The following is a 14785-nucleotide window of genomic DNA, read 5'->3' on the forward strand; positions in this document are numbered from 1 at the left end:
TATATATATCAAATCAATCATTCTTATTCTTCATTTTGTGTCTTCTTAAATATTAAGAAATTAAAATTTGCAAAATTTGACAACTTTAGCTTAGATCACAACAGGTCAATAGAAACCAAACAAGATTAAATAAATGCCCTCACGTGACATATTTAACACAGGTGTATCTTCAGCTGTAGAGATATAGGTAACCATTGATGTAACCAACGCAACAGCTGCTGCTTTAGATCCACGAATCCAGTCTTTATTGTCAACCACAATAGTTGCAGGTTTTATTGATGTGATGTTGATATGCACATATATTAGGGAAGTTCACATTTAGTTTTACTGAAAACTATATATACGATAGTAGTGTTTGAAGCAAGTTTCACTTTTTCATGCATCACCGAGATTGCATATTAAAACCTCCATCAATCAGAATGTTTTTTATGAGTGGAACAGCATTTCAGCTATATAGATAGTGATACAAAGTTCCTAAAACTGACACACACACACACACACACACACACACACACCCACACACACACACACACACACACACACACACACATATATATATATGAAACAGATATACCCAGATCAGATTTCTTCAAACGCGGACATTTTCAGGGGGATTTGTTGCCATTGTACAGCCTTCTATCAGCAAACAACAGCGATTAGTAAACATTTAGTATGAGGTACAGAAAAAATATGAGTCTGGTTCTTTACACTTATAGCTTATAGCAAATTGACGAAAAGAGATGGCGGAATTAAAATTCAGAAGGACAACAGCGAATGATTATGATGGCGTGGTGTCGATACGCAAACACTTACCTGACGGCACGGACTACATTCCCAGTCAATACCACAAGCTTTTGGAAAGTAACACAGGATTCGCCGGATTTATCGGTAATCAAATGGTAAGTATCATACTCAGTGGCAAAGAATGTATATCATAGTTAATTACTCAACTCTTTGTCGAAGTAAATATCATAATTTCCGCATACGATTTTCTAAAACATGTAACTGGTATGGCATGGAATTTTAAACATGGTGAAACTTTACCATGGGCTCCACATTACCATACTACACTGGGACCAATTTTTAAAAAAACATACCACTGGTTAAGATGTCATATTTCTCGAACCGAGGGAAATCAATTTTGTCTATTTGTATGTTAGGTTTATTGTACCGTGAACAGCCAGGGTAATATTGAGGTGGGGTATATCCTTGTAGTAGTTGGTAGTTTCTTCATTGAATAAAATACATGGGGAACATCGCATGCTATTTAGATCAATTAAGGTTAGGTATCTTATCCAGGGACACGACCACGACAGCACAGACCGAACTGTTTCTCATCCTGATCTTACCGAGAAACCGCGGTCTTCTACTGAGATGTCACAGCCGGTTCTCTAACCGAAAGAGTTACCCCTCCCCCCCCCCCCCCCAACACCTGACATTTCATGGCCAGTTCTCAAACGACTGAGGCCCCTCACATGAGGTAACGTGGCCTGCACTCTAACAGACTGGCCTATCGCGGCCCCGTGAGGGTAATATAGTATCCAGATAAGTAATATGAAATAATAACAGCAACAACCTGTCATCATCGTGGCAACCAAATTTATTCCGATGACCTACATAATTAATGCATTGTGAAATTTTTTTCGAGTGGTTAATGCCATAAGCATGCCATGGTTGACTGAATCTACAAAGTAGCAATATTTTTTGAGGTAGTATATGTCCTAATAAAAATGCAAATATAATTCATTCAGTTTAAATATAATACCGACACTCATAAAAACACCGTGCTCACGATCTCTAGATTTTTTTTCATGAACTACCATAATGGATATAACGTCTACGCGGACAGAGACGCGGTGTTCGAATGAAAATTAACTGTCGTATCACTATTTGACAGCACAAAGAATAATGACATCATTAAATGCCTGGTATCATCGAGACATCATCGTGCACATGATCACGTCACTATCACAAGGCTTCACTGTGATCCATACCCTTCAATAATGGAGGACTTAAGTTTCGGGCCGTCGAATTTTCAAATCAATGTTTCTCTCTTACTAAGTTCCGGCCTATGACAAGGAGACTTAAAACGAACATACCACAGCCTCCCAAAACACACATACGCACTCACCACACGCATGCATATCGCATGCACGGGAGGCCGTCCTGAAATGACCTTAGCTGTTGATAGGACGTCAAACAAATAAAACCAAACCAAACCAAACCAAATCTCTATTACTAAGAATTTACATCCCTAAACTTCTGGATACCGCTCTCATTTGACTTTAAATTGAGCACCCGCCTCTGTGAGGAAGTGAGGAAACACTTTTGGATTTGTTTCTGAATCGGACGCTCAGCGTTTTGGATGTGGGACGACTAGTTTGCTCGTTGTCAGTATAATGTTAGAGGGTATGTTGTTCTGCTAGGTGTCTTCGGCAATATGCATCAGTGAGATATAGCAATATAAGGCCGACATCAGTTCAACGCTATTACAAAGAGGCGAAAATGAACATACCACCAGCCTCCCAAAACACACACTAACCACACACTATGCAGACCCTACAAAGGGGAGGCCATCTTTAAATGATCATAGCTGTTGATAGGGCGTTAAACAAAACAAAACAATCGTACGTTCATTCGTATGTACATATGCTCACTCTAACCACTTTAGTTTTGAAGGGAGTTCATCAAATGTTATCAATTTGTCACGAATGGGGATACCTTGAACGAGTGTGTCACACGAGGGGGTTTGTATCGTCTTTGGTGCTAATATCAACATTTGGATAGTTTCCATGATTCATACAAATTATTTAATACAAACAATCAGCGTTTAGAGGTTATATTTGGTGTTGAAATACTAAAAAGTATATCACATTCTAATTTATATTGTCGATGAATGTTATATGTGGCAGGCGTCATAAAATACGTTGTAATGAAATCATATGCGGTTAATACGAACAGTTGTTTTTGTTTGTTTCAGGTTTGTTTCATGTTCGCAGCAGTCATTGATGACGGAAAAAGTATTCTCGTACAATCAATCCGTGTCAGAGAAGAATACGAAGGAATGGGAGTTTATTCTCGATTGAGAGCATTTTGCATCAAGGATCTTTCCCGTATTGCAAAGAAAGGTGTCTTCACGATAAACTCGCCAGGTTATTATAAAAAACTTCTCCAAGGATCGGCAAAACTGGTTTTCTTACGGGTATGTATTTCAAAAACTACATTGATGATTATTAATATCCGAAGTAATCATGTAGGCTGATGAGTTGCACCTATCTATACAAGTTCTAAATCTATGTTTATTAACTGATGCTAAACATCATCAGTGCACACGCCTTCACTGTTGAAAATCATCCTCATAATTTAGCCTGTCGCGATTTGTGGCAATCTTCCCCTCTTACATATGCATAATTGGCAGCAGTTCATGTGAGGTTTTAATTACTTTTTACAGCATGCCATGAAATTCAAAACTACGAAGACGTCTCTCCAGTCGTTGCTCAGATCTAGAAATGTGTGCTCCGCTCTGGAAAAAGTTGATGCGTCCTACTTAGAAAAGGTATTCCTCACACAATCTGCCACTCGGTATCTGTTTCCGGAGAACAGAGTCGTCATTAACTGGGGGCCATACGAGATTCTGTCGTCGAATATTGAGCGCATTCTTAGAGGTAATGAGATGTTTGCCACCACTGTATCCGAAAAGGATTTATCCTGTAAAATCCTGTCACCGATGATTTCTGCAGTTACTGTCTTCCAATGTGAAGCCGGCACTTTTGTTAATCTTGATTTGTTTGGGAATATATGTGACGAGATAATTATTTCAGACCATGTAAATACACAACTAGGGAGGTGCCTGGACAAGTGTGACGAAGTCATCGTTATGTACGTTACATACCAGAAACAACAGAATACCGATATTCTTCTACAGGTACTGTCAAAACTGAACTGGAGAAAGGTTGACGAGGTTGACATGTATGGCATGGAAAAGCCGATCTGAATTATGTTGCATGATAAGTTCAATTAAATGTCGTGGGAAGCCCTTCTGAAATCGTTGATAAGCCACGAAGACTTCAATTGCAATATCCTATATTCTGAAATATATAGAAAAAATATGGCTATATCATTATGGTCTTAATCAGATATATAGATATCATATAACAGGAATTTTCAATGAAGAATGAATGATCTTCATCAGATATGTATATTAGATAAAGAAAATATAACATTGATGGTCCATGATCTTAATCAGATATGTATATTATATATTGGGAATATTACATTAAGGATTTATCTTAATCAGATATGTTTATTACATATTGGGAATATTACATTAAGGAACCATGATTTTAATCAGACACAAGATGAACAGTCATGGTTTACAGGGATATGGACACTTTACAGACAACAAAATGGTTAAAAGCTTAGAACGTATAGTTTGTTAAAAAAAATATAACCTGAAACTTATGTAACCAGTTTAATACCCAGATCACACAGATACGTTTTACTTAACTGTGGTGTGGATATTTGACATTGTGTAGAGATTTGTCGCTATAGTAAAAACAAGCATATGATAGACTATGTATAGGTTGATATGTTTTGCCCTTTGGTGTAACTGATGCACTGATTAGCCGCATCCAAAGGTTTCACAGAACACTGCAGCACGCCTGATTCCCTGTACTCGAAAGAGGAAGCACATCACACTAGTGTTTTATTCGGTCTACCTGTGCGTTTCGGGTCACAGTACAAGAATAGATATACAAGGCAATAAATGGAACAACTCTGGAGTATTTACAGGAAATTTTCCCTTCCTACCAGCCCTCACGATTTACTATCGTACTGTGACTTATGGTAACAGGTGCTTTTGAAAAGAAGCGGCCTCTTTATGGAACAGCGTATCATATGTTACCAGGAAGTTAAAAACTATGGCAGAAGTTAATCAAGTGCAATCAATGATTGCGAAAGCTCACTGGCGGCATCAATCACACTGTGCACTCATTTTTTATGTGTGTCATAACATCACTCCTGGACCTAAAAAAAAATATAAACCAAATTAGAAGGGTGCGAGGTGTACACTTTTTGACTTACAAGCTTTCCAAAAACACACCCAAAAAGATTTAAAGTGGGGTGGGACGCCGGGGTACAGCATTAGCTCGCGGTAACTCGTAACCGGTGAGCTAAAAACGTGGCCGAATTCAAGGAGGGGATTACAACTCACTTGTTTATATGTACTTTTCAGAGTCTCTTGCAGAAGTCATATACACATGATCATCTGACTGCTTGAGTCGAAATAGGTCGTATTTTCTTTTGTGTATTGTGTAGCGCATTTAGAGTCATTTTACAAATAAGCTTTGTTAAATCTGAAATCCATTTTCTTTGTGTTTGTGATTATCATAATGAAATCAGGGAACCTCTTTTTATAAAAATCAATGATGTCATTGAATTGTTTTGATATGAGTTCGAAAGTAAGTTTCTCTTTTTAATGATTGAGCCATCTCTGCAGTGTTTTATATCTAGAGTAATAGTTTTAGCCATGATTTATAATTCTAAGTACTTTCTGTGTCTAGTAGGCCAATACTAAGGGGCCGCGATGGCCGAGTGGTCAAGGTGTCCCGACACTTTATCCCCAGCCCTCCACCTCTGGGTTGCGAGTTCGAAACCTACGTGGGGCAGTTGCCAGGTACTGACCGTAGGCCTGTGGTTTTTCTCAGAGTACTCCGGCTTTCCTCCACCTCCAAAACCTGGCACGTCCTTATATAACCCTGGCTGTTAATAGGACGTTAAATAAAAACAAACAAAAGGCCAATACTAGCTGGGCATTTTATAAATCATGGAATGTTTTATATTATTATTATGTATTTCAAATTGTTGAACATGCTAATAACGTCTATATCACTGTGTGTAAGTGTTCTTTTACATGTGTTTTGCTACATGTTTATTATTGTGAAATATGCTCTTGCAATCTGATCCTGGGACTGAAAATAGTTTAATTGGACCACTACAAGCCATGTTTAGAAATGAGATCGAATACAACGAACCGAATAAAGAAAGGACTGAACACGTCGGCATTATGCAGGGATTGGCGATTAGCTGAAAAAAATAAATTATCTATAACAAAAAAGAAGAGAGAAATAAATTGTTAGCATACACACACTGATTGTAATATATCAAACATTAGTCATTCATATTTACATTTGGCACCACAATCCCTCCCTGCCTCAATGCTAATCTAGGCTGCATCGATGAGCGCATGGCGTGATTTTGGCTTTATGTTGATCATCGTCACAGGCAAGATTTATCTATTTTATGTTATCCAATACTAATTTAAATGCTTCCAAAACTAGAGTCCCAAATATTAACACTGTTAGTAAGCAGCAATATGATTCTGCTTGAATTACAAAAGGCATGCTTGCAATACATCAGTGCATTTGAATTGTAGACACGATCACACTAAAATGTATCTGATGGTCTATATAAATAATGTCAACCAACATACTGCAGTTAGTAGTATACTCCAATTATGAGTGCGGAGTATTTTCTTCAACATTAGGAATGTTTCCGTCTATCATACAAATAACACCAATACAGTCACATTTCAGATTATATTCGGAGTTGAAATACATCACATTGTAATTTGTAGAGGATTTTTATTTTATGTATTTGACAGATGTAAGAGACACAGAATTCATTTCATATCATCATTTGTTCATAAAATACGTTGTGATGAAATCATATGCGGTTAATACAAACAGGTTTTTGTTTCAGGTATAATTCATGTTCGCAGCAGTCATTGATAACGGCAAAAATATTCTCATACAAGAAGTTCTTGTCTGGCAAAAAATACGAAGACAGTGGAGTTTATTCTCGATTAAGAGCATTTTGTTTCAAGAATCTTCCCCATACTACCAACAAAAGCGTTTCCTTGGTATACTCACCAGATTATTATGAGAAACTTTTTCAAGGGACAGTAAGACTAGTTTTCTCTCGGGTATGTATTTCAAAAACAACATTGGTAATTCATAGTACCCTAAGTAATCGTGTAGGCTCATGAGTTATACCTTTTTATCAAATTTCTAGATTTATATTTATTAACAGATGTTGAACACCTTCAGTGCTCACGCCGTCACTTTTGAAAATCGTCCACTTAATTTAGCCTGTCTGGCAACCTTATCCTCTTACATATGCATAATTGGCAGCAGTTCACTTGAGGTTTTTAATGGCTTTTACAGCATACCATGAAACTCAAAACAACAAAGTCGTCTCTCCAGTCGTTGCTCAGATCTAGAGATGTGTGCTCCGCTCTAGGAAAAGTTGATGCGTCCTACTTAGAAAAGGTATTTCTCCAACAATCTGCCACTCGGTATCTGTTTCCGGAGAACAGAGTCGTCATTAACTGGGGGCCATACGAGATTTTTGCCTTCGAATATTGAGCGCATTCTTAGAGGTAATGAGATGTTTGACATTGCTTTAGCCGAACAGGATTTCCAATATCAAACTTGTTTTTTCTAATTTCTGCAGTTACTGTCTTCCAATGTGAAGCCGGCACTTTTGTTAATTTTGATTTGTTTGGGAATATATGTGACGAGATAATTATTTCAGACCATGTAAATACACAACTAGGGAGGTGCCTGGACAAGTGTGACGAAGTCATCGTTATGTACGTTACATACCAGAAACACCACATGCATAAATGTCGCACGCACGGGAGGCCGTCCTTAAATGACCTTAGCTGTTAATAGGACGTTAAACAAAATAAACCAAACCAAATTAACGTTCTATCAACAGTTAATGTCATTAAGTAGGGATCTTGTGACCTTAACCAGATATATTCAGTAAATAACAGGGATATTTCTTATCCATACATTTAACATAAACGGATTATTGAATTTATGTAGAAAATTTGGGATGATAGGGCTTTTTATTACGTGTTATATATGATGTTGTCTATCTAGTGATTATTATACTATAGTATACTGGAGAGCTTTTAAGCTATCATTACATGTGCTTAATAGTGAAATTACCAAGATCTTCAGTTGTGTAGTTTTGCTCGTGTTTGTAAACAGTATTGTTTTGTTAGCTGTTGACTGTTAGTATTAATAGAACTGACATGTTAATTGCACAAATAGTTGAATTATAAACTCACAGGAACCTTTGATAGATAGTACAGACAATATCAACTACAAAAAACATAGGAATGTTGTATGGTAGCTTATAGCCGTTTACCTCGGTATTTATACAAATCATAATAAATAGGAAGATCTTTTATACGGACAAAATGTCGATTCCGGTCGATTTCAGGTCAGTATTTCAGGTCAAATTCACCTAAAAAGAGCAGAATAGTTAATTCATATCAAGAAATTGCCATAAAATTGACATGGAAATTTCACCTCAAATCGACATTTTGAAGATTTTTTTTATGTCAAATTGACCTGGAAATTTCCTCATATAAAACTGACCTCATTTTCATGTCACATGCAAGTTTATTTCAGGGCAAATTTACATCAAGACATTTTGCCTGTGTAAGTAAGCTGTATGATTAGCGTAATGATTTTTATTTTTAATTTTCCATTACATTACTAGATCATTTCCTAGAGTGTTAACATATCCAGTTTGATTCAATATCCAAGAGCTTTGTGTCCATTAACACAATTTCAAGAACAGATGTCAAACTACTGACGGAGAAATTAACAACACAAGGTGTGGAGAGATGGAGGTTGATGTGAAGATTATGAGGAAGTTTAATGGTAGACATTATGATCTCATTTGGAAATATATTTCCTTATACGAGTCGACCATGTTTAATGCTTGTTGATACGCCTATAGTGGTTCAGTTGTTACCATCCTTGCTCTCATTGGAGAGAGTGAATTAACCTGGATTGAACCTCGAGTGGTATGGCGTGTGTTGTCGATGAAGTAGAAGACGCTCACTCTTCTGGAGAACCTGGCCTTATTCGAAAAATCCGTTTTTCATGAATCACTAATCGATTTTGAGTCTGAACTATGGTTTGACTTTTATCACTGTTTGTTTGTATACTCCTGACCTTTCGCTTCGGCGGCCGGGCTTCCGTTCCCCGATCGGTCACCTGCCAAATATCCTGGTTTCCTCCAACAGTAAGACTCCTCGCGTACTTCCGTTGGTTAAACTTGTTTTGCAATTGTAGTTAAATAAAGTTCACATTTTATATATTTGAGGTCACATGTAGTTGGTACATGGTAATTTTTACACATGCCTGACCTTAATTAGGTAGTAACATTTGCTGACCCGTATATATCCAGAAAATAATCAGAGAACTCGTGAAGAAAATATCGATATCTACATCTGCACAATAATGACCACCTTCATCTATTAAAAATAATATCATATATTGTGGGTGCTAGACCCAGAGAAGATAGAAAATAAAGAGGAATATCATATAGTATGGAAGCTAGAATTGTTTGTATATTTGTAATCAAATAAACAATGAATTAATCAATTAAAAACAAACCATGACAGATATAGGTTTGAATGTGTTTAAACATATCTACTGCGTCGTCATTACACTCCACTGTTTTCCGCCTACCTAGACTTCGAAAATACACTCGCATGTCGGTTAATGTTGCATTTTTTTAACACAACAAAAATCAAATTTACCTCAAGACATTTTGCCTTAGTTTACATGTTAATACAAGAAATATGAATTTATTTAATACAACCAATATTAAAACTGCAATAATTTTGCTATTTTTAATCATTTAAAACAGTGTATATCGTTTCAAACTTTTAAGAGCCACATCTCTTGCTTTGAAATGTTGTTATCTGTACAGATAGGATGCCCAAGGATGTTCTTGTTTCATTATACTACAGCTTGCTAAAAAGAAGAATGACAAAGTCTGCCTAACATATAGTTCACACAGTAAGAATAATATACTATGTCCATACGTCTTCTAGTCTAGCCAACATTTGAGATTTTAGATGAGACCAGAGGTGTTGGCCTGAGTGGAATAGGTGTATTATACTAAAACAACACACGTGATTACTATCAAAACACTGACAGATCAAGTAGACACAGGTAAACTCAGACGAAAATGGAGTCACCATATTTTTGATATCTTCTTATAAGTTTCATTTCATCACCCAGTTACAAATAATTTATTAATAATTTAGTTATCACAGTTATTAAGACTTACATATACATCATTGAAAATAAACATGAATATTAATCAAAACTACCACAGTTATATTGTATCTAATATATATATTTAACACTTTATAAACAAAATGCGTGTACAAAATATGTAGTTCATATCACAAGTTATTTTAGTCAAACATAATTTAAATAGTCAGTCATAAGACTTAACCATATTATTTAAAGCATTAACCATTGAATAACACAATTTGATGATTAGTTCTAATTTTACCGCCATTACGGAAAACCACAACTTTTTTTTTTTTTTTTTTTTTTACTATTTAAGCTTATTTCCATGGTGAGCCAAGATTATCTAGAAGGCTCTGAAGGTCTTCGCCAGTTTCGGAAAACAAGACTAAATCATCAGCATATAACATTAGAAATTTAACTCTTCAAAATCATAATAATTGTTGGATTTTGAGATGAAAAAAGACTCAAAATCATTGACGTATATGAAAAAGTACCGGTGACAAAATTTCGCCTTTTAATAAATCGATATGGTTTTCAAAAGATTTATGAACAACCTATGAATTTGACACAAGATTTAACATTATTATATATTAATTTAATAATACGCAGAAGCTTGCCCCTGACTCCTAGTTTTGACAGTGTGTACCACAGGTTAACTCTGTCTACACTATCAAAATCAACAAAACAGCAATATAACTCTCTATTTTCACTAAAAGATTTAATTATAATTGAATTTAGAGCAAAAATCGCATCTACGGTACTGAGACCACTTTATTCTTCAGAAAATTCACCTGTGTCTGTACATTGGACATAGTAATGTGTAATGATAGATTTGAAATTTACCAAATACAGGTAAATGACGGCTTTTTAGATTTCAGATTTCATTTCTCTCTCAGACATAGAGCATGTGACGAGAGGTAACTTTACATCAAATTCGTGTACACATGGCGATTAGCAAAAATACTACTGCAAAAAAAAACCCAGGTAAGTGCATATTTGAAGTTCTAAATTTAGTAATACATTGTCTTTCTTTTGGCTTTAACTTCACAAGATAATTTTCCAAAATAAAATGTCTTTTATAGATAAAATATAAATATCCTCTTGAAGAGCTCTCAATATCGTTAAACCATTTTTGGATGATTTAGGTCTGGTAATCTTTGTTTCACAGCATACTTCAAGTAATCTCTATTTGATGTACATATTGTGGGATTATCCCAGATAAATGTCATACCAGCTTATATAAATGTATTCTGAACATTCTTTAACCATTTGAACTCCAAAGTTCCATTTGTTTGTAAATTAAACATTAAGTTATACACAGCACTAGACAGATTACTACCAGTTATCAATTGATGCCAAATCATAATAACTTTTGTTTTAACTTTTATACATAATGGAAATCTCCCGATCTCACCATATACCATGTAGTCTGGTGTACGTTTTTAATACCTAGTATACGCTTGCAGAACTGTAAATGTAGCTTTTCGATGGCACTTAAATTTTCATAACCCCCATACTTCTACTGAATACAAAAGTATCGGTAATCAAAAGAGTCAAAAACGTTTTCTTGTATACAGCAAACATAGCTTTTTGGATTATTCCACCAGTTTCATTTTTGTTCTGTAGAAACTCCCATTATAATTACCAAAACTCCTTAATAAGATAATGATTCTAGAACCTCTATCACATCATTAAATATTGTAAACTGAAAGTTCATTCGACACTTTCTTTTTGAAAATGTAACAATTTTAGTTTTAATTGTATTTATGATTCAAATGTATCAAGGGCTGATTTGAGTTCTTCCGCCGATTCAGACATAATAACTGTAACATCTGCATAAAGAATTATAAACAGTTTGATAGAAATTCCAATATTTTCACCTCAATTTTCTATTTTTTGTAAACAATTAACACCTTGTTCTCCAAAAAGGTCTTCTAGATCATTCAGATAAATGGAAAAAGAAATTGCGATAAAGTTCCCCCTTGTTTTACCCCGATATTACATTATTTCAGATACCTCATTTCCTCTTTTTATACATGATTTGGTATTTGCATATAAATTATAAATAACTTTAAATATTTTCCCAGTTACATTACTTTTCTGGACATTTTTCCATAGCCCTAGTCTCCAAACCGAATCAAAGGCCTTTCTGAAATCTATAAATGTACAAAATAGCTATTTTTTGTAAAGGGACAAAGCTCGGAAAAAATCTATAAGTCCATTTGCAATCTCTTTCACTTTCCAAGGAAATTATTGGCAACATCAATCACATGTCCTGATGAGGACACTTCTGGAGAAACTGTAAATAAATGCTTGTTCGTTTTTTTTCTTACGGACATTCTTTAAAGGTGACCGATTCCTGTCCTGTTCCATGTGCAGTAAAAGTTTTCCCAAAAAAACTTGCATACAGAAGACTTTTCACCTAAGGTCCTGCATTCCTTTTCTTTTTTTTCCGTCTCACAATATCTCCAAACTTCGATGATGTTAGCCGTAATGTAACATGGTTGGACTGACTGATTGTCAAGCTTTCAATTTGCCACAGCACATCTTACTGGTACACTATGTTGATTCAGACAAATTATACAATAAAACAATAAAGCTGAGATTTAGGCTCCCACATGATTGAGCTGAAACCTTAGCTTTATGCTTGCACTTGCAGCTAGCTAGGAGATGAGTTTTTCATCAACTTGACATACACTGACTTTGAATAAAGTATATAATTATTCATTTGCACTACAACAGCAGTGAAAAAGAACTTTTGTTCAAACATCTCTTTCAATTCAATCGATATTTCATCTAATCTTTCAATACATACATTTGTATTGACAATATTTCTTCGATTTCACGTTTGATTTGCAAAACCCTTCCAGTCACAGCCTTTGTTTTATCCTCGATACCGAGTATATATGAAATTTCACATAGAGGATAAGGGAATTTAAAGGTGAAGAAAAATAATTAGTCTCTCCAAAAAGGACTGTTTATAATCTAAATTAAGTTACTTTAATTGTTTTACAAAATATTCTTGTTTCTAAAAATTTGACAGATATAAAAGGATTGTTGTCATTTTACTCTATATATCATTTATTTTTATTCTAATTCTTATTCTTTATTTTGTTTCTTATTATACCTGTACCTTACATCACAACAGGTCAATAGAAATTAAACAAGAATTAAAGAAATACCCTCAAGTGACATTTTCCACACAAGTGTACCTTCACCAGTAGCGATAAATATAACCATCTATATAACCAACGTACCAGTGGAAGCTTGAAATCCACGAATCCATTCCGTATTGTCAACCACAACAGTTATTATGTTAATGTGATATTGACATGCACATACATTAGGGAAGCGCACATTTAATTGTAATAAAACGATATAAACGATATTATCAACCAGAACGTCATCAGAGAATATGTACCTTGTATGAGTTGTACAGTATTTCATTAAATGTATGCAGATAATTATACATAATTTCCTAAAAATGACGCGTTTTGCCTGATTCATCCAAGGTATGTCAATGAATATATACTGTACCCAGATGAAGCACATATACCAAGATCACAGAAAGTTCAACAAACATAGATTTATTTGTTTATTTTTTGCCATTGCACAGCCTTCTATCGCAAACATTAGCTATAAGTAAACATGTAGTCTGAGGAACAGAAAAAAAATCTGCTTTACACTCGTAGCTTATAGCAAATTAAGCGAGGCGTGAAAGAAACTAAAGTCTAGAATATAACAGCTGGTGAATTCGCTAAATACACAAGGGAATATTGTGTAAGGACCCAGACCCAGAGATGGCGACATTAAAATTCCGAAAGACAACAGCGGATGATTATGATGATGTGGTATCTATACGAAAACACTTACGTGACGGCACGGACTACATTCCCAGTCAATACCACAACCTTTTGGAACACAACACGGGATTCGCCGGATGTATCGGTAATCAAATAGTAAGTTGCATGCTTAATGGTAAAGAATGTATATTGATTAACTCTCTGGTAAATAGAATAACATCTCATTATATTAGATATATCCTCGTGTAATTTTATAAAACCTGTAACCGGGCCCAATCTTAATAAAACAATATCTTCGGTTAGGATTTTCATATTTCCCGAACTGAAGTAGAGGGAGATATGTTCGTTTGCAGGGATTATCGCCCCGTGAATAGCCAGTGTCATTCCTTGTGACTTCACTGAAAAAACAACATAAGGAAGGATTGTCGCATGCCATCCAGAGAAATTAGAGGAAAATGTCTTGCCCAGGGACAAAACCACGATAGCACAGACCGGCTAGTTTCTCAGCTCCACGAGAAACGAAATCCAACACATCGGTCTTAGCCTTAGATTACGTGCATGACACTCTAACCTATCGCTGCCCTCTCACCAGAGGTTACGTAATCGATACTCTAGCCGACTGAGCTATCGCGGCCCCCTCATCTGAGGTTACGTTGCCGGACTGAGCTATCGCGGCCCCTCATCTGTGGTAACGTGGCCGGCGTTTTAACCGACTGAACTATCGCTGCCCCCTCACCCGAGGTTACGTTCCCGGCACTCTAACCGAGAGGTTAATACCTTAAGCATGCCATAGTTGACTTAGTCTACAACGACACTGTCAATGCCATTGTTTTTATATGGTTGAGGGATTCT

At 35.7% G+C, this 14785-nt stretch overlaps 1 protein-coding gene across 1 annotated transcript; it reads left to right on the forward strand.

The window, feature by feature from the left end:
• Positions 1-740: 740 nt before the first annotated feature.
• LOC117338938 lies at positions 741-4242 on the forward strand. Its single transcript, XM_033900302.1, has 3 exons — positions 741-899; positions 2981-3202; positions 3452-4242. The coding sequence occupies exons 1-3, from the start codon at positions 741-743 to the stop codon at positions 3992-3994; spliced, it is 924 nt and encodes a 307-aa protein (XP_033756193.1). The 3' UTR covers positions 3995-4242.
• The last annotated feature ends 10543 nt before the right edge of the window (positions 4243-14785 follow it).

Source organism: Pecten maximus, chromosome 12, assembly GCF_902652985.1.
Source record: "Pecten maximus chromosome 12, xPecMax1.1, whole genome shotgun sequence".
Taxonomy (NCBI): Eukaryota; Metazoa; Mollusca; class Bivalvia; order Pectinida; family Pectinidae; genus Pecten; species Pecten maximus.